The 25,910-nt window shown below is 37.5% G+C and overlaps 2 protein-coding genes across 4 annotated transcripts in view; one reads left to right on the top strand and one right to left on the bottom strand.

Moving 5' to 3' along the window:
• Positions 1–427: 427 nt before the first annotated feature.
• On the top strand, positions 428–25,910 carry CCNH (cyclin H). Of its 3 annotated transcripts, none has more exons than XM_088053973.1 (10): positions 428–560; positions 654–776; positions 1,918–1,991; positions 2,262–2,472; positions 2,784–2,947; positions 4,690–4,760; positions 7,192–7,303; positions 7,865–7,925; positions 9,709–9,799; positions 25,892–25,910. In XM_088053973.1, exons 1-9 carry the CDS (start codon positions 444–446, stop codon positions 9,751–9,753), a joined length of 978 nt encoding a protein of 325 aa, XP_087910099.1. In that variant the 5' UTR covers positions 428–443; the 3' UTR covers positions 9,754–9,799; positions 25,892–25,910. The 3 variants fall into 3 exon arrangements, with proteins under 3 accessions (XP_087910099.1, XP_087910098.1, XP_005533098.1); XM_088053972.1 differs by lacking the exon at positions 25,892–25,910 and adding an exon at positions 9,936–10,068; XM_005533041.3 differs by lacking the exon at positions 25,892–25,910 and having other exon boundaries at positions 9,709–10,062.
• RASA1 (RAS p21 protein activator 1) overlaps positions 10,058–25,910 on the bottom strand; it is a 54,260-nt gene continuing 38,407 nt past the window's right edge. The window contains exons 14-25 of the mRNA XM_005533044.3: positions 24,954–25,111; positions 24,606–24,682; positions 21,002–21,174; positions 20,641–20,800; positions 20,320–20,462; positions 19,479–19,594; positions 18,254–18,340; positions 16,678–16,745; positions 14,883–14,971; positions 14,015–14,092; positions 12,725–12,859; positions 10,058–12,075 (exon numbers count right to left, since the gene is read on the bottom strand). Of these exons, the coding sequence (XP_005533101.3) occupies positions 11,992–12,075; positions 12,725–12,859; positions 14,015–14,092; positions 14,883–14,971; positions 16,678–16,745; positions 18,254–18,340; positions 19,479–19,594; positions 20,320–20,462; positions 20,641–20,800; positions 21,002–21,174; positions 24,606–24,682; positions 24,954–25,111 (1,368 nt within the window). The 3' untranslated portion in view covers positions 10,058–11,991. The remainder of the gene's footprint in view (positions 12,076–12,724; positions 12,860–14,014; positions 14,093–14,882; positions 14,972–16,677; positions 16,746–18,253; positions 18,341–19,478; positions 19,595–20,319; positions 20,463–20,640; positions 20,801–21,001; positions 21,175–24,605; positions 24,683–24,953; positions 25,112–25,910) is intronic.

The following is a 25,910-nucleotide window of genomic DNA, read 5'->3' as shown; positions in this document are numbered from 1 at the left end:
TCCCTCCTGAGGAAGTTGTAGGCTGCTGTGGGGCCTCCCATCAGTCTCCTCTTCTGCAGGCTGAACAGACCAAGTGACCTCAGCCACTTGGTCTCCCTTCCACACCTTCATCATCCTCGTGGCCCTCCTCTGGGTGCTAATAGTTTAATGTCCGTCTTACGCTGCGGCGCCCAAAACTGCCCCCAGCATTCGAGGTGAGGGTGCACAAAGTGCAATGTAAACCTGCAAGTTTACTTGAACAAAACCGAAGGAGAAACACTAAAGTGCTGCTATTCCGCAAAAGTTTATGAAACGGAGTTTTGTCAGAGCTCGTCCTTAAAAACGAAAAGTCTAGAAAAGAAAACGGAAACGCCCTTCTCCCGCCCTGGCGCTTCCCGGGCCCGCCCGGCGCCCTGAGGCGGCTCCCGGCGTGCCGCGCGCGGGCGCGGCCATGTTGCGGGGCCATGTTCCACAGCAGCACGCAGCGCCGGCACTGGACCTTCCATGGCGAGGAGGAGCTGGCGCGGCGCCGCGCGGAGGGGAACCGCCGGGCCCGGGCCAGGGCGGCGGCCAGCGGCAAGGTTCGCGAGGCCGCAGGGCTTGCGGGAGCGGGGCGGCACGGCACTGTACGGTGAGACCGTGGCGGACTCAGGCGCGGCTTTGCTTCTCCCAAGGTGCCGCAGGGCGACCCGGTGCTGCTGGAGCCGCACGAGGAGCTGGCGCTATGCAAGTATTACGAGAAGAGGCTGCTGGACTTCTGCGGTGCATTCAAGCCCGCCATGCCGCGGTCCGTTGTGGTAAGCCAGGCGAGGATGGAGCCGCAGCCTCGGCCCTCCCTTATTCCTTCGCTTGCTGCCTGCTTGGCTTGTTCTTGAGAGCGCGGGTATCTTTAAAGCCTCTTTTATCTTTTCTGGTACTACAGTCTGTGGACGATTTTATCGTTTTTGTTTGGTTTTCTGACACGTTTAGCCATTTAAAAACCTGATGTTTTTCATCATGATCTTTTGATTACGGCTCTTAAACTCGCTTGGGTGACTGAATTGTTTTGTTTCCCTTTAGCAGAGAGTAGAAACAAAATAGTCGGAGATGGTTGATGGTAATGTTTTATGATACAAAGAAACAACCTCCCAGTAGCTAAAGGAGACGGTCCCAAATTTGAGCTGTCGTTCAGTTGTTTCTCCAGCATTAATGCTTCTCTGACCACAAAATAAGCTGGGTCATGTACTCGCAAAATATTATCCTAAAAGGAGAAACAAAATTACCTTGAACTTAACTTGTCTTGAATGCGGAAGAGCTGAAGAATGGAATGAAATTGTGCCTCTCTCTCACTAAGCTATTAAGATGTATGATTTACATTGTCCTCTGTTAGTCCTCCCTTTTTCAAGCAGGTGTGGTGAAGAGTGCCATGCTCGAGGATGCCTTTGAAAGATGGCAGTCGCTGCCATGGCATGTTCTGCGAAGCCAGGCTGATGTTTGAGAAGTAGCTCCTGCAGAGTCTCATTTTGGAAAGCATCGGCTTCCATGCTGATAAACATACTGCAAAATTTACTGATGTAAAAAGACAAATGTTTGGAATTGCACGCAACTTTCAAGATGATTTTTTTCAGCCTTTGATTTTTATATTTTATTTTAATGCCAAATTTTTTCCATAAAGATACTGTTGGGAGTTTTAAGCATCATTTTCCAAAACATGCTTAAAAATAAAATTATTTTGTATGGCAGTTATAGTGTAAGGTTCTTGCAGGCAAAAATAAAGACTTTGAAATATTTAATGACAAATAATGGCTGTTATGTGTCAGAGTGCCTCAGTGTATCCTGTATGCCTGTAATATATATCCAAACTTGTCTGGTTTGTGGGGTTTTTTTCTTTTTATGTACTTATATTTATTTTTTCTGAAGCCATGTTTATTTTTTCCCTCCCCATTTCTTTCAATTTAGGGAACAGCCTGTATGTATTTCAAACGTTTTTACCTCAATAACTCAGTGATGGAGTATCATCCTCGAATAATAATGTGAGTTGTCAACACTTCTTGAGTTACTCTATCAAATGGAATATTAGAGGTGTGATCTTTATATTTGTAAAGACTGAAAAAAAACAAGAAAGAAAATCTGAGAGCTTAAGTAGGAGTAAAGACAAAATATGGTCAGTTTCACTACACTTTTGCTGTGTTCAGAACATGGTGTTTTAAAGATACACAAATTTTCTGAGCAGAACTCTTGGTAGGAGAATGGATGTTGCATATGTCAGTTGTTTGATTGTTTGGTTTTTTTGTCTCTCCAAGGTTAACATGTGCATTTTTGGCCTGTAAAGTAGATGAATTTAATGTATCCAGTGCACAGTTTGTTGGCAACCTTCGAGAAAGTCCTCTTGGACAGGAGAAAGCTCTTGAACAAATACTGGAATATGAACTGCTGCTTATTCAGCAACTGAACTTCCATCTCATCATCCACAATCCATACAGGCCATTTGAGGGATTTCTAATTGATATTAAGGTAATACTCTCTGCTACATATACAGGTTTTATGCCCTGTGTAGTAAAGCAATACAAGTGTGGCATGCATTGTCTTAAAAAACTTTATTTCCTTTTGTGCCTGTGATTTAAAAGATCTGATTTCTATAGTGAGAGTCAAATACCTGAAAGATAGTTGTTTTACTTGTGACTTTAAGTTATTTAGGGTATTTTTGGAATAAAAATATGATCGGCTACTTTTTAGCTTTATAAAATACTGTTGAATTATGTGTTCTGAGCTCATGAACAGGAATGACTAACAGCTGTTTATTTTCCTAAATCCTTACTTTATAGACTCGCTATCCAGTGCTGGAAAATCCTGAAGTTTTGAGGAAAGCAGCAGATGACTTTCTTAACCGAGTGGCTCTGACAGATGCTTATCTGCTCTTCACTCCCTCACAGATCGCTCTTACTGCCATATTATCTAGTGGCTCAAGAGCAGGAGTTAATATGGAAAGGTAGTATTTTCTTTTTCATATTAGTATTATCTTTCTTAGTATTATTAGTATTTTCTTTCTTACTTGTTTCTTGCATAAACAAGTTGTTTTGCTGTAGACATTCTTAACTACTAGAATTTTGTATTTACTGACTGATAGCACTTGTGTGTTCTTTATGTTTTAGAGTGGCAGTGGTACTGTTAATTTTCACAGATAGGTGATGAAAGCACTTAGGTGCTGCCTGGGTTTTTATATTCCTTTGCAGAAGTTATGAAAAAAACCCCAATGACTTTGCCTTAATTAGAACAGCATAGGACTTTCAGATTCAGTTTGAGGGTTACAGAGGGAAGTGGAAATACAGTAGAAACTGAGAGTCAACTGAACTTACACTGAGCTGACAACTAATGGGCCTGCTGTTTGGCTGCTGCAACAGTTCACTTTCCATGGATATGAACCAGGGCTAAGGCATTGCTTTAAATCAATCTTCTCTTTCCCTTCTGTGTCCTTGCGACTGGTGTTTGTGCAGGCATTATCAAACACTTTGACAGCTTTGCTGAAATGTGTAGTTTGTTTGGTTTAGTTCTCTTAAGGACAAAACATACACTTTTCTCCAGATGAACAGCTAAGGTGGCTGCTGTAAGGAGCTGCACCAGGCATGTTTTAATACCATGCCACTGCCTGTGAGCATTTTGCATCTGGAGTGTAACACCTGCTCTAAATCCAAAAAGTTCTTCTAAAATAAAATCTTCCATCTGTTCTAAATGTATCTCAAATCTCTCTAGTTCTAAAAGAAGGAGTGTTAGGAGTATTCTCCACAGGTCTCAGTCTTCTCAGAATTGTGTAAAAACATTTAGATGCTTACTTTAACTTGAAACTTGATCTCATTCCTAGATCTGTATTCCGTACTGCTTTGCCCAAAATTTAGAAAACCATGCTTGCAAAAGGAATTAAAATGATTTGCAGATACTGCATGACTCAACGTCTTCCTGACTTTTGCACATTCAGGAAGAATTCAAGTCTTTGTTACCTGTCTGCAGCATATATTTTTTATAACCTTGTTATTTACTGTTTGAGTTTTGGCTGGTAGACATGAGAAGAGCTGATGGTGCAGCTGATGTTCTGTGGACCTGTAATCAGGTGCAGCTGCAGAGGTGGTACAGAACATGTGGGAATTGGAAAAACTGTTGCTCTCATGGTGGGTGGGATAGAACTCTGTGGTTGTTGTGGGTATTGGTGAGGAGCATTGCTCGTGTCTGTTTTATCCAGGCAGTGTGCATTAGTGTTCTTTCTAAAGAGAAGTTTGATCTCATTGGGAAGAGGAAGGGACCCATAGGCTCATGCAAGACAGTGTTTAGTAATAGCTTTCAGCTGCCAAAAGAAGCAGGCCTGTCTTGCAAGCTCTGCTGTTGGTCATTCTGAAAACCGCTGTACTGTTTGCTTGTCCTGTGGGCATATTGTACGATAGTGTGATGTTGTCACAGAACGTTAAACTTAATTTGACTTAGCTTCATGAGTCTTAGAAATGTCTAATTTGGCAGCGTTATTTCTATGTGGTTGGGGGAATACTTTTGTCACCTTCTTACTGTGACAGATTTGCTTTTTTATCACTTAATACCACTTAAGTAAACAATGTGTTCTTACTTGTCTAATTATAAAGCTCTAGGAGGTGTTAGTAAGGAATAATACTCTTTTTATTAACTCACAGTAATTGCCACAAATTATTATGACACTTTAAAATTTTATTCTTTCATGTCTCTTTCCAGCTATTTATCAGAAAGTCTTATGCTGAAAGAAAACAGATCAAGCTTATCCAGATTACTAGATGACATGAAATGTAAGTAAACATTGGAAAAGTCTGATAAAGAATATCTCGAAAGGAGGAAAAAACATCTTCTTCCAAATTACAAAAGCTTTAGATAGAAAGGTGTGCTTCAAAGGGTTCTCTTCACCTTAAGACATGCATAAGTAAACTGCAGACAGTAGAATTAACTACCTAGCATGTGGATGGAAGGGGAAAAAAGACTGAGACAAAATGAACAAATAAGTTAAACAAATGCATATGAACAAATTAAATAAATTAATAGGCAGAGAACCTGCCTGATGCTTTCAGAACGTACATGCTAGTCAGTTGATTCAAAAGTGAGAAATCTATTTTGAGAACTAGGTAATGGTTTCTGGAAGACAGAACTAAATTGCTTTTTAAGTCACCGTATCTTAAACATTAGGGCTTCAGGCAAAGCCTGCATATAACAACTACTGCCACTAGAAGGTACCTTTTGTAAGCTAAATGATTAATGTAATATGCCAGTATTCATACTGCACATCTGTTTTGCAGTTATAAGATGTCTCAGAAGCTGCTTTGCCTCATTATTGTGAGAAATGTGTGATTTACCAATATTAAGAATACTGCCATGGTTTAGCTGAGCTAAAAGGGAGTGTAGTACACTGATTATTACCTTTTTGTATTTAAATGAAAAGGTTGTGATGTGAAATTCCCAGTAAGTAATCAGTTACTAAATGTGTTAAGCTAATGTATGCACTTCAAATGGGAGTGGTGGCAGTGAAACTAGGCTGGCTGACATGAGCAGTGAATGCACCATACAAGTAGACAGGGTCTACAAATTCAATTTACCTTTATTTTAATTTTTAAAACTTAAGTTGTCCTTTACTTTCTGGTCTTCTAAAATTGAGTCTTCAGACTTCACTGCTGAGATGGAAGGGAGTGCTGAGATCACTTACCCTTCAGTTATTGTGGATGGTTGCTTTAGCCCAAAGACAGCTCATAAGATGGTTTGAAGGAAATTTTTCAGGCATTTGTAAAGAACTTCTACAGAGTACTGGTGGTAGAGGGAAAAACTTGTAAATTTAATTTGCAATATTAAAAAGACTGGAACTTACGTTTTTTAGGACAGCAGGTACAACGTTGATTGCAAAAAATACCTGTGTATTTTGAAGCTTGTTTGCAGAGTAATGTGAACTCTGGAAACAGTAATGTGAATGCTGGAAATCCAGCATCAGTGATGGTGGAGACTTGTTTCAGTGTAGTTACAGTGAGGGAAGGAAGGATGAACTGTTGGCTCAAGCCTCACTTTGAGACATAAACAATACTCGGCCACACTAGAGACTGGATAAGGTTGTGTGATTCACAACTGTGGTGGGTTGGCCTCAGCTGGATGCTAAGTGACTACCGAATCACTGACCTCCCTAGCTGGGCAGGGAAGAGAAAAGAAAATAACAAGTTCATGAACTCAGGTAAAGGCAGGGAGAGTTCACTCACCAGTCACTGTTATGGGCACAACTGGGGGAAATTAATTAATCACCAATCAAATCAGAGTCGGGCAATGAAAAGTGAAAAATCTTAATAATACATTTCCCACCCCTCCCTTCTCTCTGGATTCATTTTCACTCCTGAGTTGAATCTTCCTGATTCAATTCTCCCTCCAGTGCATGGGGACTGTAGGCAGCTTACCGTATGTTCCCATTCCTTTCTCCTCACTTCTTCCCCTGCTGCAGTGTGGGGTCCCTTCCCAGAGACAGTTCACTACAAATTTTTACAACGTAAGTCCTTCCCACATGCTGCAGTTCTTCATGAACTGCTCTAACGTGGGTCCATCACACAGGATGCAGCTCTTCAGGAAAAGGATGCTTCAGTGCAGGTCTCCCATGGGGTTACAAATCTTGCCAGTAAACCTTCTGTAGTGTAGGTTTCTCTTCCCAACATGGTATATTATATAGCGTGGTATTCCCAAGTGGTCACAGCCTCCTTTGGGCACATCCACCTGCTCCAAAGTTTTCTCTTCTACAGGCTGCAGGTGCAGCTGCACGCTCCACACTCCTGTTGACCTCCATGCAGGGGCACAGCTGATTCACCAGGAGCTGCAGGGGAATCTGTTTCAGTGCCTGGAGCACCTCCTTCCTCAGCTTCCTCACTGACCCTGGTAGATGTCGGGGCTGTTGTCATATATTCTCATTCCTCTTTCTAGCAGCACTTACATGTTGCACTAGCATTTGGGTTTTGTCCTTTACATCTTTTACCACAGATGCACATCCACTGTCACTTAATTGGCTTGGCCTTGGCCAGTGGTTGATATATCTTGGAACCCTCTGGCATTGGCTCTGTTGTGCATGGGGGGAGTCTCCAGCAGCTTCTGACAGAACCCACCCTTGTAGGCCCCCCACTACCATTATCTTGCCATGCAGACCTAACACAGCAAGGCAGAGCAGAAATTATCTGTGTGCTTAGCGCTGTGTTGTTGCCATTTTAGCCATGAAAAATCTCATCAAAAAATATGAACTGCCAAGGCCTGAAGAGGTTGCTGCTCTAAAACAGAAGTTAGAGAGGTGTCACAGCTTGGACCTTGCATTTAATACAAATCCGTAAGTATATCTTGGATGTGGTTAAACTTCAGCCTGTTTTATTGGCATATGAACATTAATATTTTCTTACCTGTGTGAGTGATGGAAAATGAAAACCCTTAAATGTTCACACATTTGCCTGCTTGCTGGATCTACTGGAAGCTGAGATCCAAGACTCAAAGTACTGCTTTCAGTAATACATAAATAGGTTCTTCAGTGCTGATTCGCAGGGCGAGTTGACTATTTTATAACACAAAACTGGAATACTGGGTGGCTTCTAAGGTGTGGCCACTTGATGCTGTATGTAATGAGAACTAAGGCCTTTAAAATCAGGTGATTAAAAAACAATGCTGTAAAGGCTTAAGGTTTTCTTAAGAATTACATGGATGGCAAAGGACTTCCTGATTTTTCTTTTCTTCCCATTTCACTTCAATATGCACCCTAAACTTCCAGCAAGCTGCATGCCAAGGCTTTGGTAATTTTTTTATGGGACAGGCATGTCCATAATGTAATCCTGGGGTCAAATAAAGAGAGTCTCAACTTATAAAAATACCTAAGCATTTCACTGTTCTTCTGGGTTAGGAAGAAGAGGAAAGGTTATGAAGATGATGAATATGTCACAAAGAAATGCAAAATGGATGAGGTCAGTAAACCTATTTTTTCCTGTTTTTTGTCACCGTTAATGCAAAGACAAAAGTGAATAGCTACTGAGATAAACTTACACATCTGTAATATTTTATTTGTTGCTCAGACTGAACCTTTTTCAACTTTTTTCTTCTACTTTAAATGAGCCAGATTTAATACCTGCCTGCACTTGACAGTGTTCTTGAACACCCCTGTCTTTTATGGAGAGGGGAATGAACATGCAAGCCTGCTGTTTCTTGTGCTTTGAAAGTTTTTATTTACTTTATTTGGTTTCTTGCTCAAAGCAGTGTAGAGTGTTGGACTAAATTTGTGTCAAGACAATTTGTTAACAAGCCTGCATAAGTTATAAATGAGTAGCTAGTACTTTGCATTGTAAGACCATGTATAAATAAGATAGAAATAAACTGATGAGGGTGACTCAACAAACAAAAACAGAATTAAGGTCCTTCACATCTGAGATGAACACCTTCCAGAGCTTTTGTCTGTAACATGGACAAGAAATTGGAGAGAGTCCATGCTGGCAGAGGTGAAGAACACTTTAACTGGACTGTGGCATTTAGAAAAACGTGCTAACATCTGAAGAGGGTCACCTCTCAAAATCTAAAGATAAAATACAAGACTTGTATCTCCTGCTATTAGAGGCTGTCATAGTATGTAGATGCTACAGTGTAAAATTAAAATCTAAGAAAATTATTTAAACAAGATAATAATAAAATCAGCATTGAAGGTATGCTCTAACAAAATGTAGCCAATCTTTTGATTAGTTTTTATTCCAAATGCCAGTCTTCAAAAGTATATTGAAACTGGGTACTCTATAAAACAGGCACTTGGAAAACTTCAATGACTTAGAAAACAGCTCTGTATAAGCTTTGGAGGTTTCACTTGTTCCCTGCCCCAGTGTAATTTGTATTAGTTAGTCTACTATGGTTTGAGACAGTTTTGATTTGGAGCTTCTTTTTAATTCTTATCTATAACTATTTTCCAAAGGAATAACCTGATAGGATATTCACATAGCCTACAGCACTTAATGATAGACTCGTACACTTCCAGAGATCCTGAAACTCAGAATTTTTCATTACTGATGTACCTGAACTGGGTTTCTACTTGTGTAATTTCATTTTTAGTAATTACCACATGAAAGAGCAGATCTGAGCTGGCTGGGACATAAAGGAGAAAGTGTGTTAAACTTTCTGGAAGCTTTCGGAGTAAGCAAACTGGTCATACCTTATTAATGGCTTCATTAATCCTACAGTTAGCTGACACTGGACTGTAGTCTACAAGTGCACAGTCAATTCTGATCTGTTTCTAAGATGTTTCTGGATTTAACTGTTTGCAGCTGAAGGTTAGTATCAGTATGAAAGCCAGAAGTGGTATGGCGAGCTCATCAGTTTGAAGTGATAGAAAAAATATACAAGGTAATGGTTGAGCACAGATGACTCAGCTGCCAAGGTGACAAAGCCATGAAAAGCACAAGACATGAGTAGAAAGTGCAGTATGAACTGTTTAGGAAATCTCTGCATAGTTATCCAACGTGAAGTTCATGCTTCTCTATCTCAGGTGCTGAAAAGGGGCTGGTAACATGACTGTGTCTGTGACTGTAAGCTCAGGTATGGATAACTAGCTTTAAGGTTAAAGGCCTGACTTGCCCCAAGTTAAAATATTTTTGTAGTTTTCTGTTCCTGGAATCTGTATGTTCTTAAATCCAGACCATAAGGAGCACACATCACACACCACCACATGCAGATATCACTCAAGGTGTTGTGTATTTTCCCTTCTATTAGGAAGAGTGGACTGATGATGATCTTGCGGATTCAGCATTACTTTGAAGGTAGATGGACTCCTACCACTGCAGGCACTACTGTCTGGCGTCAGGTGTGACTCTACCTGCCACAGGTTCCTTATTATATGTCATTAAGTCTTTGTGCTTTTAATTTTTACTTTGTCAGTAACACCTTTTACTTTCCTAAAATAGTAGGATGTGATTCTATTAAACCTTCATCCATTACAGGTCCAACACTACAAGATTTCCTTCAAGAAATCTGGCCCTCAGTTTTGGTTCAGAAACAGTTTGATGTGGCTTCAGTGTACTGTTAGAGCACCAGCTGATTTATTTCCTTTCCATACACCCAGTTAGAGTTCTACAATACATACATCTGTATGCAGCTTTGGGTGTTCCCCAGTTTCATTCTCTTTCCTGCATTTTGTGTGTAAAAGGTGAATTAGGTAGACAGCTCTTTCTTCCATTTTGTGTTTTTACCATGTTGTGTTGCCTATACCAAAGCAACTAAATCCACAAAATAATCCCTTTTATACACTCTTTTAAAGATCTAAGTAGGACAGATGGAAAGGTCAATTACTTACTCCTCTGAGATGCACTTTAATAGAGGCTTGGCAGGTTTATGGGACAATCCTAAGAAAAGACTTCTCTAGTAACAAGGTCTTGCAAACAGGTGTATTGTCACTATGGAAAAGCATGACATATGTCTGCCCAGTGCCATACATGTGATATTTGGGAGCTCTCACCTTCAAGAAGCTGTTCCAGCTGGAGACCAGGGCAACACAGCAGGAACCACTGTGTCTGATTTTACATGACAGTGATTTGGCAGTTCTGATAGATAGGAAAAACAGTGTAGGTGTTATGAAGGTTTATGGCAGTGTTCATATGATAAAATTACTTAAGTGGTTATCTCATTAATCTTGAACACTTTAAAAGTCACTGAATCTTTTATTCCCTATTATTATATCACTGCCTAGGAAGTAGCACATGATGATGACGAAATGCACTCTAAATCAACAGCATATTTTATTTTTCAAATTTTTAAACACTTCATGGCAATGGGTAGGGACACCTTTCACTTGACAGGGTTTCTCCCAAGTCTCATCCAGCATGACCTTCAACACTTCCTGGGATTGGGGCATATCCGGCTTCTCTGGCACTCTGCCAATGTGTCACCCCACTCAAGGGAAGAATTTCTTTTTATTAAATCTCAGCCTACCCAAGGTATTTCAACATCTACTTTCTCACCCAATGATGTACAAATTAAGGCAGAGGGACAGGGTACTGAGGTTGTCTGAGGACTCACACTTAAAAAGTGACACAGTGTGAACACTTCAGAGTATGCCGCCAGTGCCAACACTAAAAAATTTCCACAGCAGCTAGAGTTAGCCAGTTTTCATACAGCTAGATATATGCAGCTTGATTTATTTCAGAAACTTTCCACTTATAAAAATAATATTTATGCTAAACTTACAGTACAAAAAAGACCAAACAATACCTATTTTATAAAATGGTTTAATGAATGCATGCATGTCTGATATAATGATCAATAAAATTACTGAATTCAAATTATTTACTGTTGTAAACATTTTACAAAAGCATTGTGATTTATCTGGATATACAGTTCTTGATTGAAGAACTATTCAGACTGAATCAGTGGCACATCAAAAAAATAAAGCTGACAAGACCCATTCTGCATGTTCTCTTTCAGCATCATTCCAGCAAGAGAAACAGCATGGTATAAAAAGTGTACAGTAAAGGTTGTTCCTACCATAACATCAAATTCTGTAAATAAAAGTTAAAAGTGGTTGAAACAGTCAAAAGTCAATTATTGTAACCAGTCAGAAATTACAGTAAGAAATGTTATCCAGTTATAGGTGGTTGTCAGAACAACGCCTTTCTTCTCGTGTCAGTTGATATAATTCTTTTCCAATCAGACAACAAAAACTTTGGCAATCCGAGGTGCTGAAAGTTTCAAAGTCCTAGACACAGTCACAGCATGTTCTCTGCAGAAGGTGAACTGTACACCAAGGCTCAGAGGTTGTGAAAACTGTTTCCAAGTGGAAAAAAAAAAAAAAAAGTGCAAATGTCCTGCACAGATAGCTTAAAAAAAGCTGCTGGTACAATCATTCACCAACAGGATCTTTGTTTTCTTTTTGCATAGTTCACTCATCACTGGGAATGTGACAGGGTGTGCTATTTTTGGCAAGAGCAAGAAGAAAGTGATACTGGTGAGAGTTGCCATGTTGGGCATGCTGGATCCATGCAGAATTCAGGTAGAGGGCTGCTACCTGATGTTGTTAGACACCGAATACTGATTTTGTTTTTGTTGTAGCAGTTCAGTAATGGCCAAAAGCTTCTTAAGAACGTGCTGTAAAAGAGAGTGAGTCAAGTAAAACTACATGTTAGCTACTGGAGACAGAAAATGCCTCTCTGAGCAGCATTTTCAGCATCAGCCTATCAGACCTGTGACTCAGTAGTTTAAATATATTACTAAAAAGAAAATGTCTGATTCCCTAGCCAATAAGGGTAATCTTAAAATGATGTTATGGATTTTGATTCCCCTCCCATGGATCTTCCTGCTTCTTTGTAGTTAACAGGAAAGTGGAGGAATTGTACAGCTAACACACTGTTACAGTTTGCCAGCAATTTGCCAAGCAGACAAGTGCACTGGCAAATAAGGAAGCAGAAATAAGGTATCAACAGAAAGCTAAAGAAAGTGAATTTGGTTCCCAACTGAAAAAAAATCCAGATCTGAAAACTAAGACCCACAGAGTCTGTCAGGAGACAGTAATTTTGTGGATTTAAGGCTTCCTCCAGAAACTAAAAAACTTAAAACCACCCAAGCCTAGTAGGTTTTGTTGCATGAGGGAACAAAACTATGGATTTCCTTCACAGCTAATAACCTCCCAGTGAAATACAACATCCGTCATATTGCTGCAGAAATACCACAGAACAATCCCAGTACTGAGGTGTAACTCGGGACACAGTACCCCTGCCTAGGATTTGTGTTAACTCACCTGCATCACCCCTCGCTCGTTGCTGAGCGTCCGGAGCTCATCTGAGTGTGCCACGCAGATCTCGTGCAGGGCTGCCAGGTCACGGGAGAGGTCAGTTCGGGAATGCTCTGCAGTGTCTGGAAGCTCAGGAACATTCTTCAACAGAATAGAAGACAGCAGATGTAGGATGCCAAGACCACTTTTGGTCTTCCCAGCTAAACCTTCAGTCCATCCTTCTATTATGAATTCTGGTTTTTTACTCCTCTTCAGATGCATGTGTTTTGTGAGTTTACTGCAATTTGTAGTGCTAGGAGGATTCTTACTACAAGATCTGGTATTGCTCTGCCTTTGAGCTGACTAGAAACCTACAGGAAGCATGTGGAGACTCAAACCCTCTGAATGAAAGGGAAATCCATCCATTAGGAGCTTTTTTTAATCAAAATGAGAGAAGAGCAACAAAATTTAGCAAAATCTGCTGCTACCTATCAAGTAACTCATTAATCTGATGATAAATCAATAATGCTGCAGTTAAAACAGCAGAATAATCCAACAGGTATTTTCAAACCAACAGTTTTCAGAGACTCCATGTAAAATCTGTAACTTAAAACTGATGAATCATCATATGCAGAAGTTGGGATTTAATCAGAAAAAGATATCTGGGACCTACTCAAATGCCACACTAATTAAGTATTCTGAGATGTCTTCTAGGTCACTTCTAAAGGATTAATTCAGGATGCTTAGCACATTTTTTTTCATCTCACTTTTTAAAATGAATTCTTGGATTTAAAGTATGTATATATAAAACATGATGACCTAACTCCTGTTACAGCTACCACATACTTTAAAAGGACACAGTGACAGCAGTTCACTTTCAAATTACAATATGTAGGTAGAATGCATGCTGTGAAGCTTTTGCCAGTGCTAACTGAAACTCAACCTAATAGTTTTTAAAGAAAAATTCATTTCAGTCTCTGGTCCAAACCATGTGACAAGTTATATATAAAAAGTTATGGTTTAAGAACATGTTTTTGAAAGGTTTGTATTTTTTACCCCAGATTTCTAATCTCGTAGTTATAGAATCTGCTGCAGCTTCTCACATTTATGGAGGCACTAAATCCATAAAGTCTTACAGTTTTAATTCCATATGATAGACCAGCAATTTTTAAGTATTAAAAAAATGTACTCAGATAAAAGCATTCAAAATTATGTGGGAGCTGGTGCATTGCTGAGCTAGTTAGTAAGGTGTTGAAAAAAATTTTCATCTACAGTTCTGCTATGTAACTTCAGCAAATATTTTTTTAAATTACTTACCCCAAGTTCATCCAAGAACATGATCATGCGATGTTTGTTGCTCTTGATGAATGGATTTACCCCTTCCATATATGGCTCCTAGTAATTTTAAGAAGTATTCATTAACAAATCAGTGCCAAGATAATTGTCACATCTGAGGTGAACACAGTGCAGTCAGGCAAATGACACTGCAAAGAGAGTATGTAAATTGGAATAATGTTATCTTTGTTTCAAGTGTATTTCGAATGACTGGTGTGCAGCCAGTCAAAAGGCTACAGAATTTGGTATTTTCTTGTTTTCAGAAGATTGAGAACCTGTGATTCAGAATTTTTCTTACGCGTACAAATACAAATTTGCATCAAGGTGAGCATCTCTAAATACCCATTTGCAGTGAACAGATGCTCTATGTTCAGATGTATCATCAGGAACAAGTGTCTTCTTTCCTGTTATGTCATTAACTCTTACATTCCAAGTTCTGTGTGTCAAAGAAACAACTTTCTCATGCCAGCCAGAAGTCATGTTAATTATGCTCAAATCAACAGATTTCTTTTTACCAATGTTTTAGCCTGGAAACTGGGACCAGTCACTGCTGACATTCTCTTTGTGTTTTAATAGAAACTTTATTGAAACCTTGGGCTTATTAGTGCAATAGGCACACTTGACTTACAGCTTTCATTATGTCTAGCAATATGGTAGTACAAACAGGAGAACTTCGAAGTGCTCCAGCACAGAAAACACCAATCTAAATGCAGGGTCACATGGAGGAAGAGAAAGTCATACATTCTGCATGAGAAAATAGCAACAAATTTTTTGCATGCATTGAACAGGAACATATGAAAAGTGTACAGGAAACACAGTTCTAAGTTATCATATGTACAATTACATTCACCTTAGCTCCAAATTCAACCAGATTTGCTAAATTCTGCACAGACTTGGCGACCAGCGTCAGTGTTCTTGCAGCAGTGGGAGAAGGAGAATCTGGCAGGAATGCAAAGTAGAGAGTCACTGGCCATTACATTTAAAATTAACAGCAGTCACATGAAAAAAAATTCTTTTCCCATTCATATTATCATAGATTCTTTTTTAATAAAAAACAACTCCATGTGAAAGATGTCACTTGGTAAAATATATTGCTTTTGTAATGTCCAAAAGCCATGTTAATCTGATCATCTTATTTTCTGTAATAGTAGCACAGAGAAAAAGAAGGCAAAATAAGTAAGTGTTATTAAGAGTCAAGTGAAATAACCATTTGCTGAAAACTTGAATTTTGCTGAAAGGAGGATTACTTGTTAAAACATTTACCTTTGAAATTAAAAAAAAAAAAAGAAGAAAGTTTACATTTTCCTTTTCTGCTTATACCCAAGTAAGTGGGCACTGACAAGTTTTACCTTTAAGTTACTGGCAGCAGAAAAACAGAGTGAATGTTACATGCAATTGTGGCCTGTATTTCAGTGAAATTCTAGTCTGTAATCAATGTGACTATAAACAATTCACATTAACCACTTAAGTCAGTAAGAACTTCTTTTTCCAAGAAGTGATATTACCCAGCAGTATCCTGCAAAATTACTTTTCTCTCCAGTTAAGGTACATGGCCTGGTTGAAAGCATTCCACTGACAGGGTTTTAGAGTTATATGGCCTGTAAATTTCTCTTAACAGTAGTCAAGAATACTAGCTCAAGGTAACTCAGCAGGATTGTAATGGACAAGCTCAAAAGGCATTACTCCAATTTTTAAAAGGTTTTTTATACCTGCAGTCACAGTGCAACCCAAGTTAGGAGGTACCTAACTTGCAAACTGTCCAAAGATAATAAAATGCCAAAGAAATTATCACTTGTTCCAGGCCATGTTTCTCAAATGCTTTCTCCAAAGCACATACAGAAATGATTACTGTGTGAGAGAAAAGAGCTTCATTTTACATAATCCTCATTTAGTAAAGTTTAAAGACTGATGGCAGAAAACATGCCACATTGTCTTAAAAACTATCTTTGAATAAAGAAAAAAGTTTTTCTGAATCAGATTTTTTATTTTACCCTGTGTTTCCTATTTCTCATCCTTTCCGAAGGCCATGCCTCTCTCATCTTTAAGATTCTATATCTAAGATCAACTGCATTTAATGAGTCTAAACACCATTCTAATGGCTGGAAGCCGTCTAAGCAGGACATTCGAAACAAATTTTCAAGAATAATTTTCTAGGTGCACAAATGTATTCCAAGCTTTGTAGGCACATACTAACTTTATGAATCTTGTACATTTCAGAGATACCACTGTCTTCAACTATTAACTCTGGCATTGCTCTGTATTGAAAGCGACATCTGAAGTTCCCATAATTGAAGTTTTCACACTGCTAAAATACATTTAACCATGCTAGACTTGACTCAAATTTTATTATTAAATATCACAATGGATGTATTTTTGGACTTTATAATTATTAATTATATTATATATTATAAATTATATATTTAATAATTAAATATCCATTTATAATGGATATAATTGGGGATATCCACAATCAAGCCTTTGAGGGTGAAAAGTATATATCCTAAGGAGAAGTCAGCCAAATTAGGTGGATAACTTGACTTGAAAGAGCATTCAAAAAAACTTCCTATTTTGTTACAATAGATACTATAGTGATTTCATGTCTCCTGCTGCATAAAGTACAGATTTGATCTGAAGCACATAGTCACCTGAGATGATATTAAACATCCGTGGGTTCAGGATAGCAGGACAAATCAGTCGAAGAAAAACAAAGCCACTGAAATGAAATAAAATTGTGTTTTGTTCAAAACCATTAGAAGATTAATATAAAATTACATAATCTTTCAGGAATAAAGTTAATGTGGGATCTTGCTGAGACAGACACCAATAAACTAGCCTTCGCTCTGTAAAAATACTAATTAAGATCATCATGCTACGATTCTATGAACTGCAGTGAAATCTAAAAGAAGAGGCACATTGACTTCCCAATAAAGATGAACTGTTGAAATCATGTAGGAAGAAATTAATTGCCAAGTAATAATGAAGCCAATCTCAGACCATGCTTGCCTCAAAAACAAGCTGCCCTTGGTCTCCGACCTGGGATTCTCCACTATCTCCTGTTCAAGTCATCCATCCCACAGCCATCCACTTTCCCAAGCCACTGTAAGCTGGAGCACAGGAGTGGATGGGCAAAAATATCTCTCTTGGCAGAACACACCTTTAGGTCAGCTTCAGCTGATCCATTATCCTGATGATAGTACACTTCAGTAGAAAAATAAGGGATCTGCTACTTTCCACCATGAAAGAATTGCTGCCATTTTATAAGCTGGAAAAAGAGTCCTGTGTTCTAACTGCAGAACTAGGAATTCATTCAACAGGAACCCAGAATAGGCTTCAGTAGCATGAGAAAAATCTGTCTTCCTGTTAATACCGGAGGTAAAAATCATCACTCAGGTTAACCTCAACTTCAGCTAATTGCTGTACAATGAAGTGACCAATACAGAATTCACTGCTGACCTTTAGTGGCCTCTGGCAGTTTAGCCCCTCAGAGTAAAAAGAGCTTTCAGATGGGAGCAGTCTCCATTTGAAGGCAATGCCGTTTTACAGTATGAAACATTCATAAGGTTTCTGGTGTCAAAATGATAAATCCAAGCCAAAGACAAAAGCTCTGAAAGATCATTTAATGCATGGGAGATTAACCTCTGCTAACCATACAACTGCCTGACACCACAAAAAGGAAAGCTGTAGCTCTGATATCTTTAAAATCTCTGCCACATTTAGAAAAACTGTCAAGATGGTAGCTTTGCATAACATTTTTGTTTGACCTGCCCTAGCAATGAACAGAAAAAAAGAACTTTTGTATTGCCCTGGTTTAATAATTAGATTATTTGTTGAACAGTTAGATTGGAGTTTTGGTGGCTGGTGTGCATTCAGAAGAGCCAGGTTCTGTAACCTCCAGCAACATTTTTAGAGGAGCTCCAGAATATTTCAACATCATTGGGCTGTAGAACTGTAAATTCAAAGCTAAAACCATTAAGTAAAACTATACTGACCTCTACACTACATCATTTTATTCTGGCAACGCTCTAAGACCAATAATCCAGCAAGCTCTATCTTTAACTGGGACACTGCGCTTCATCATCATAAATATTTTAAACACTGCAGTAACCTGTGTAAGTTCATACAGTTTTGTCACTGAAAGAAACATAGATAAGCACACTGAAGTTATGTCTTCAACAAGGCTTGAAAGAAATATTTCCAGAATAAGGTTGACAAGTAACTTACCTAACAACTCTGGTTCTCATGGTAGTATTAGCTGGCCATTTGTTTTGAACAGACTTCTGTAGGCACCCATAAATATACCTCAACGTCCTGCAGAAACAGTAGCTAATTACTCATTGCATTAAACTTAAAGAATAAAAAAAGCTGGTCAGAAAGGATGTAGACCAACCTCCTACTTGATGCAAAATAATTAATATAAAAATATTAATAATTTAGGCAAATCTTAAATTTATAAATTAACTCCCAGTTAAAGTTAGCAAATTTATAAAAATTCTATTTTACAAGTTTGTTTTAAAAAGTAAATTTATACATGGCAAGGAAAACCCATTCTGTGCAATTCTGTGATCATTCATATGAGCATTAAATGTTTTGCAATTGTTTCCTGAAGTATTCTCTTTTTGAAAAAAGACCTTTTTGACGGTTGATTTATCTTTCAATTTTTCTCTTAACTAAACAAAATCTGTTCTTTCCATACATGATGCATGGTGAAAAAAGCTAAAAAAGTTAAGACACAGCAATAGTCCTCTCCCATTTAAAAAAACAAAAGGACATTTGTGGTGTATTTCAGAAAATTTTGATCACTGCTTCATACACTGAACTGCAATTTTCAACGCTAATCTTGCCAGCATGAACACAAAAGAAAATTCCATGCCACTCCAATGAATCAAATTAAGAGTTTCATATACTTTAAAAGCTAATGACACTATGAAAGGAAACTCTGCACTATCCACTTTTTATTTTATGATTCACATCTGAAGTATGAAAACAAGTTACTTTATCAATTGAAAGAAGTGGGGAAAAAACCAAGCTCTGCATTTCCCTAGCAGACAAAAACAGGCATAGCATGGTATCACTATTATATCACTATTACTACCTACCTGTATTTTTAATATGCTGTTAATAATTCCATCTCTTTCTCAAAGGAGAAAGACTGACAAATACATGTCTGCTAACTACGACTGTCTTCTACCTTTTTGTAAAAATATGAGATTGATTATTTTGTTACTATTTTGTCCCTGATCTCTTGAGTCTAGCAGCTCCTCCTTTAAATAAAACCAAATGTGCCAGCCAGAGGCTTTTGTAAAACACTGTTAATTCCTAGAAGTGTTCTTTTCCCCCTATCTCTTTTCCTCTGTGTCTATACAGCAACACTAAGATAAACCAGTAAGAACATAATTTTAAAGTGCAATGTAATTAATGGAAATGGGAAAGTCAAGTGCAAACTTACGGGGGCAGTATCTCTGCAGCCATGAATATCTTCTCCACCAGTTCTGAAAGTATACTGAGTAGATGTGCCAAATTAGTGTTTACATCTTCATTTTTTTCTAACTTCGAGGGATTTAACTAAAACAGAGAAAGATTAGGTTTCTTCTTCTATCTAGAACTATATATACAGTTTCTGAATATTACACATGGAGTACTATTTCAAAGAAAATTAAATATTCTGCTGCTGTACAAGTATCTTACAAAACTCAAGTTTCAGTGGCTTGTCAGGAAATGTGAAACAACAGTTGTAACTCCAAATATATATATATAGCTTTTATCAGCTTGGATATTCACATTTCATCTGTGTGACTTTTTTGTCTCTCTCAGTCCAAATTTCTGACGACTCCCATCTTTTCCACAATGAAGTTGAAGTGAAACACAGGAGTTAGGAGAGTAATTTTTAAAAGAATTTCAAGATCAGCAACAACCATTCAGGATAAGGAGTTTTACAATCAAAACAATTTAAGTTCAGACCTTAACTTCTACAATACCTTCGGTTTAACAAGAGTTACCTAGATTAGGACCTTCACTAACAGCCCCTAGAATGCCTGCTAAATAATTTAAAGAAATTTTGAATAAAATTAGTAAGTTCTACTGTGAATAATGTTTGAAGCCAAAATCCAGGAAAAATATATAAAAAAATCTCTTAATGAATTCTGTTCCTGTATTTCTGATGTAAACAAAGTCTAGTTCTAAGAAACTACTAAATGTCTCTACAACTAATATTTAATGTAAACAACACTTAACCAATGATTACTGTGTCAACAAACCAAAATGTTTAAAAACACAGTTTAAGGTATCACCTCACAGGACTGCTTGCTCTCCATTATCTTTAATATGGAGTCTTTTAGCGCGTGATGAACAAAACTTGTTGCTGTGGCTTTCATATACTGCTCCATAAGTGTGCTTGCTAAAGTGGTGGCACGGAACAAGGTTGTAGCTTCATCTGAAAAAAGAAATTTGAAAAAATGAGGAAAGGAGACATCAAGAAGAGAGGAAGAACATAGTTACTCTTTGACATAAAAACTGCAACTGAGGGAGGAGGAAAAAAAAAGATAGCACCAGAACCCTTTCCTCCCCACCTGCCCAAAATGCCAGTAAACTTGTGTGATTTAGTGCAGTACCTTCCATGCTTATCTCCCTGTCATTTAGTGTTCGTAACAACAAGGACTCAAGCTTTTCATGAAGAAAAATCTTCAGTAAAATGCCAGCCAACAGTGTTCTATCCTGTCCACAAACATGTGATAAGGCATAGACTACATGTAGTTCTTTCTGGAGTATAAGCTGAAAGAAAAACAATTTTAAAACATTCAGGAGCTTCTCCTTACATGTAACACCTTTGAAAAATATGATATATCTATATATATAGCTGTCACTCAAAAATATTATTTGATTACATCAACTAGTGTTACTGAGATCCCTCTCAACCAATGAAAATAATTAGTTTTGACAAATAAACTATCGATGGTTAAACTTAATTCATACCTCTTTAAACTCATTGTACTCTTCTTCTGGCATGATCTTCTCCATGGAATATCGCGCTCGAACACGCAAAGATCCTGGTTCAATACCCTTTAATGGTACATGGGAACTGAGTTGAAACCATTCATCTGTTGCATGTCCTTTTTGTAATCGGCTTAATTGGCAACGCATAAACACTTTTAAAAAAAAAAGCATTGTTCAGGTACATTATATCCACCAAACAGTGCTACTACTGAACAAAAAAATAAATTTATTTTCAGCACATCATCTTATTTCAGGAAAAAAATACAAGCAAGAGTAAACAAAAAAATTTTCATCAATCTATTAATTGATTAATTCTCTCTACAATGGCTTAACAGTGTCCTGTAAACTGAAGAAGAAATATATGGCAATCTATAAAGAATGAATACAAATAAAGTAAAAAATGCCACATGAGTATTAACATGGCTTTCCTTGTAACACCCAAGTAAGTAGGTAAAACAGGGTAGCAGTCAGAAACAGGTTAAATCTTTAGAATTCTCTACTCCCTTTCCAGCCTTGGGCTGACACCACCATCAGGGTCTGCTCCTATTTATTAATAAAGTGTTCCTGTGGTATTCCCAAACACTGACATACATATTACTTTTATAATAACTTCAGTCTAAGTAACAGTTTATGTGTATTAGGTTAAAAAGTGCTTCCAGGCACTTGCTGACTAGATAATGAAAGTCAGCCCAAGAATAGCCAAATCATTAACAGGTGATGATGGTACACTGAAATTGCCAAGCAATGACCTGCCCATCCAGAGCAGGAACATGTGCTCCTGAGTTGAGGGTTATTTTCCACAAAGAAAGCCCCAGGCACTTTCAGAGGCAACACTGCCTGTGAAACACCCACCATGCTCCAAGAGGAGTCCACAATTAGTTTAACACTTAGCCTATCAGTCTGCACCTCTCGGTCAAACACCCTCTTTCTATGACAAAGATATTTGCTTTTACTTTCCTCACATGAAAAACAAAAAAGCCCATAAAACCAAGAGGTTTTTTTTTGGTTTTTTTTTTTTGGTTTTTTTTTTTTTACATTTCTGGAAAGCCAATACACCAATCTGCCTTGCAGAAATTGTCAACAGTTCCAGCAGATTTTCAGTGTTCCAGTGTAGCAATATATAGCAGGATATAATTTGATACTGGAACAGAAAAAGATCATATTCATAATGCCTCATTCAGGACAATCCTACTGCCTATTTCATATTCTTTGGAGTTGATGAACTGATAAAAGTAAATGCATTTACATCAGTCAATCAGCATGAGAAACAATCCATCATCACCTGCTATTTATCACCAGCATGGATGGAATGTCATTAGACTATGCAATAAATTGACTTTCCTTGCGTACTTCTCCCTGGCATCAAAGCTCTGTCCAGAACTAAGCAATGTGCTTTTCTTCTTATTTGCTTGCACATGTAAGGCATGTGTACTACAGTGCGAGGAATGCTGAATGAAATTCAGGACCTAGCATAAAGCCATGATTTAGTTTTTCTCTGTGGTTATACTAGCACTTCATAGCTATAATATAAATAATAAGACTTGACTTAGATTTTTAAAAAAATCATACCAAATATCTGTAGAAGTCTGCAAAGTAGTTGTTATCTTAATTTATATTAAATTACTTTCAAGTAATAAGTCTTTTTTTCCTGTTCATAGTGTAAGAGACTTCACTCAACATGAATTAATTTGAAATTAATCACCATAGTGCAAACCTAAACCAGAATCTCCACTCCAGTTTAACACTTCATGGTGTTGTCCTTTGAGACCTACTAATTCAACTGCCAATAGCAGCAGATGGAAATCTACTAATAAATTTTAGGAGTTTGGATTTTTCAAGCCATATTATATATTTATTTAAGTCCTTATGCAATTTACAGTTAGAATAGTGAACAGAACTGATGTTGAACTGTTTAGTATAATTTCTGACTATCTGGAATACTTAAAAAACTCTTAAGTAGCTATGGAACATTCATAATAGGCAAACATCAATGTAAAGATCTGAAAATTCAGGAAATATTTTTACATACTGAAAAGGTAGCCTTCATTTATGTATCACTTTGGTATATAAGTTTTGCATGTTATAATGAAAGAAACAAAGCAGTGAATCCAACAAATTTTGGACCTTCAATCTGCTTTACATGGAAGGAAACACAAGCAGAAAATGTAAGTTAACTCAATTAATAACTGGCAAGATTAATATAATCAGCTGCCACTTCATAGCATTCCACAGGTAACATCTGTGGCTGAAAAGGAAAGATGGCTGGTTAAGGAAAGGAACCGGCTGTCTTGCTTTTGAAGGGTTACAGGTTTATTCTGGCAGTGCAACACAACAGACGTCAGAGAAGATGTGGTTTAGCTCATTTTACCCCAGGGAACTTTACGTACTTCACAGAGCTGGGGATGTAAGCAGAGGTCTGTGTTAATTCAAGTTGACTTAGCGTAATCTTTATCTCAAAATGAAAGAGTTTTGCTGGACTGTGCTTATGCTGTAAGAGCGTAGTTAACTGCAGTAAAGAAATTCAGCCAATCCTGCCCCTAACCAAGAAGAGGAAGACTTCATCACCTGAATGCACAAAACTACCAGCATCTCCTTAATCTGGACAGAGAGGAAGAAACTACAAAAATACCTTCAAAGTAGCTACTTAAGTATCCCACTCAAGAACTACCCATTTAAGATTCTTTTCCTAACTAAGGCTTTGGTGTAGATAGATAATCAGTTTTTCAGCTCAAATGAATTCAAGACCAAGGTCACAATAGCAATTATAGCCCTTTAGTCTGTCACAGAGAATCTACCTTTATACCTCCTGCCATGCAGAAACATCTCTAGTGAGAGGAGGAGAAAGATCTGAAATTGAATCAGGTGCTGGCAAGACCATTCAAAATGAGTTGTAAATATCTACTTTGGCTAAGGTTTCCTAACAGATCTTAGTAAAACCCAGAAAACCAGAAATCAGTAAATCAGCACTTGCTGTTGATATGCTGGAACAGAAAACCACATTAAAGAAGCATCTGTCTGGCTAATATGAGAATAAAAATACAGATCCTTTCCCATTCAAAGTGATACTGAGGTAATGGAAAGAAAAGAAAAAGGGTAATTTTCTTCAGAGATTGCCAAGATTATTTTTTTAATAAAGAACTGCACCTTTCCCTATCTCACTGGAAGCAAACAAACACCTGAAAAGAAATTCCATGTAGTCAGACTCTGTGGAACTTAACATTTTATGGAGCAGATATACTGCTAATATATAAAATTTCTATAGAAATCACTTGAATAGAAAATTTATCTTTGCTCTTGCTTTTTGATAAGCACAGACATTGTCTAGCAATAGTTACCATAGAGCAGAGCTATGTCAGACATACAGGTCTGGACTACAGTGCATTTTATGACTAAAATCAGTGGAAGTTCTCATCATAAAAACATTAATGAAAAGCCAGTACCAGACATCAAAAACACATAGGCAGTATGGTGAACCTAAAAACCTACTTAATTCTCTTGTGACAATCCTTGACAAAAGAAACGATAACCACACAAAGTATCCATTGCTGTAATGTATAAACATCTTTTACAGAAAAATACTTACATATATCTGGATCTTTACTTTTCTTTGTTTTGTTACTAAGACTTATCTCAAATCTATTAATATCAGAAGAAAGATCACTAGGAGAAAAGACAGAGAGCCTCAATTAATACTATACATGGCTGGCATTTAAGCTTTTCCTAATTGCATTTCAATCCCGAGTTTCCATTATCAGCCACTTGTATTAGCAAAATAGTATCTACAGAAAATTCTGCTCATGCAGAATTTGTCTGAAAGGCTGCTGCTATATAAACACATATATAGTATTTTTTTTAAGTACTGTAAAACAATAAACGAGTCTAATAATAAATTAAAAGTGAAATTCACTAATTCAAGATAATTAAGACTTACTCAAAGACAAATTCTTCAGACCACACAGGGTTCTGTCCTTCCCTGATGTGTGTTTTTGCTACCTGGACACTGTTCAGGTAGATGTTGCAATAAGGATTTGTAAAATGCTTTACTGGGAGTGTGTGAGCTTCTTCTACATGCAAAATGAGACTGCTGACCTGAAAAAAAATAATTGTTGATTTTTTGCTGCTAAAATACAAAACACATGAATGAATTATTTTCAATCCTCTATGCAGAGGCTTAATGTTAATATGTGAATACTGAACACAAAACTCCTTATTAGAAGAGCAAAGACCAAAGGTATTGGAACATTTTAAGAAGCACAAGGAACAAGTAAGAATAACTTAATTACTGAAAACATCAGATATCCAGACCCATGTTTTTAAGGCATCTTGGGTTTTTATTTTAGAATATTTAGAATATTTTTTGAGGCATTATGATTTGCAAATAACTTTTCCAGACCCAGAAAATTTTACTGAAATGGAAAACTGGCACTTCGAGTAAGAGCCATGAACAATGCCAAATTGTTTGGTGCTTTCCTAAGAGATTATGTAAAATTCTCTTGTGCAACAACTACATTGTATTCTTTTATGTAGATAAGCACTGTCTTTGCTTTTTGAAGAAAATTATTCCCTTTTTGCTTAGCTTTTGCACCCTGAAGCTCCCACTTCCACCTGTCACTTTATCTGTAAATTCACCTAATTTAGTTCACTTATTCAGAAGTATCCAAACTTCTTTAATGTTCACAAGCGAACAGTTGTGGTTTATTACTTTTTAATCACCATTTCATTCCCTTCTCTACTGCCTGTAACAAATAACTACATTCAACATTCCTAAGATTAAATCATATTAGGAATTCTTGAAGTATTTCCCTGTTACTCTCCAATAATTACAGTCATTGCCATTTAAGATTGACTGCCCTCTCTCTCTCTCTCAAGAAATCTGGCATTTATGGCA

This window comes from Pseudopodoces humilis, chromosome 4 (assembly GCF_049639895.1).
Source record: "Pseudopodoces humilis isolate 2021_Gansu_Grassland_sample_001 chromosome 4, ASM4963989v1, whole genome shotgun sequence".
Lineage (NCBI taxonomy): Eukaryota > Metazoa > Chordata > Aves > Passeriformes > Paridae > Pseudopodoces > Pseudopodoces humilis.
Note: the sequence above shows the minus strand (reverse complement) of the source record. Positions and strands in the feature narration are given on the sequence as shown.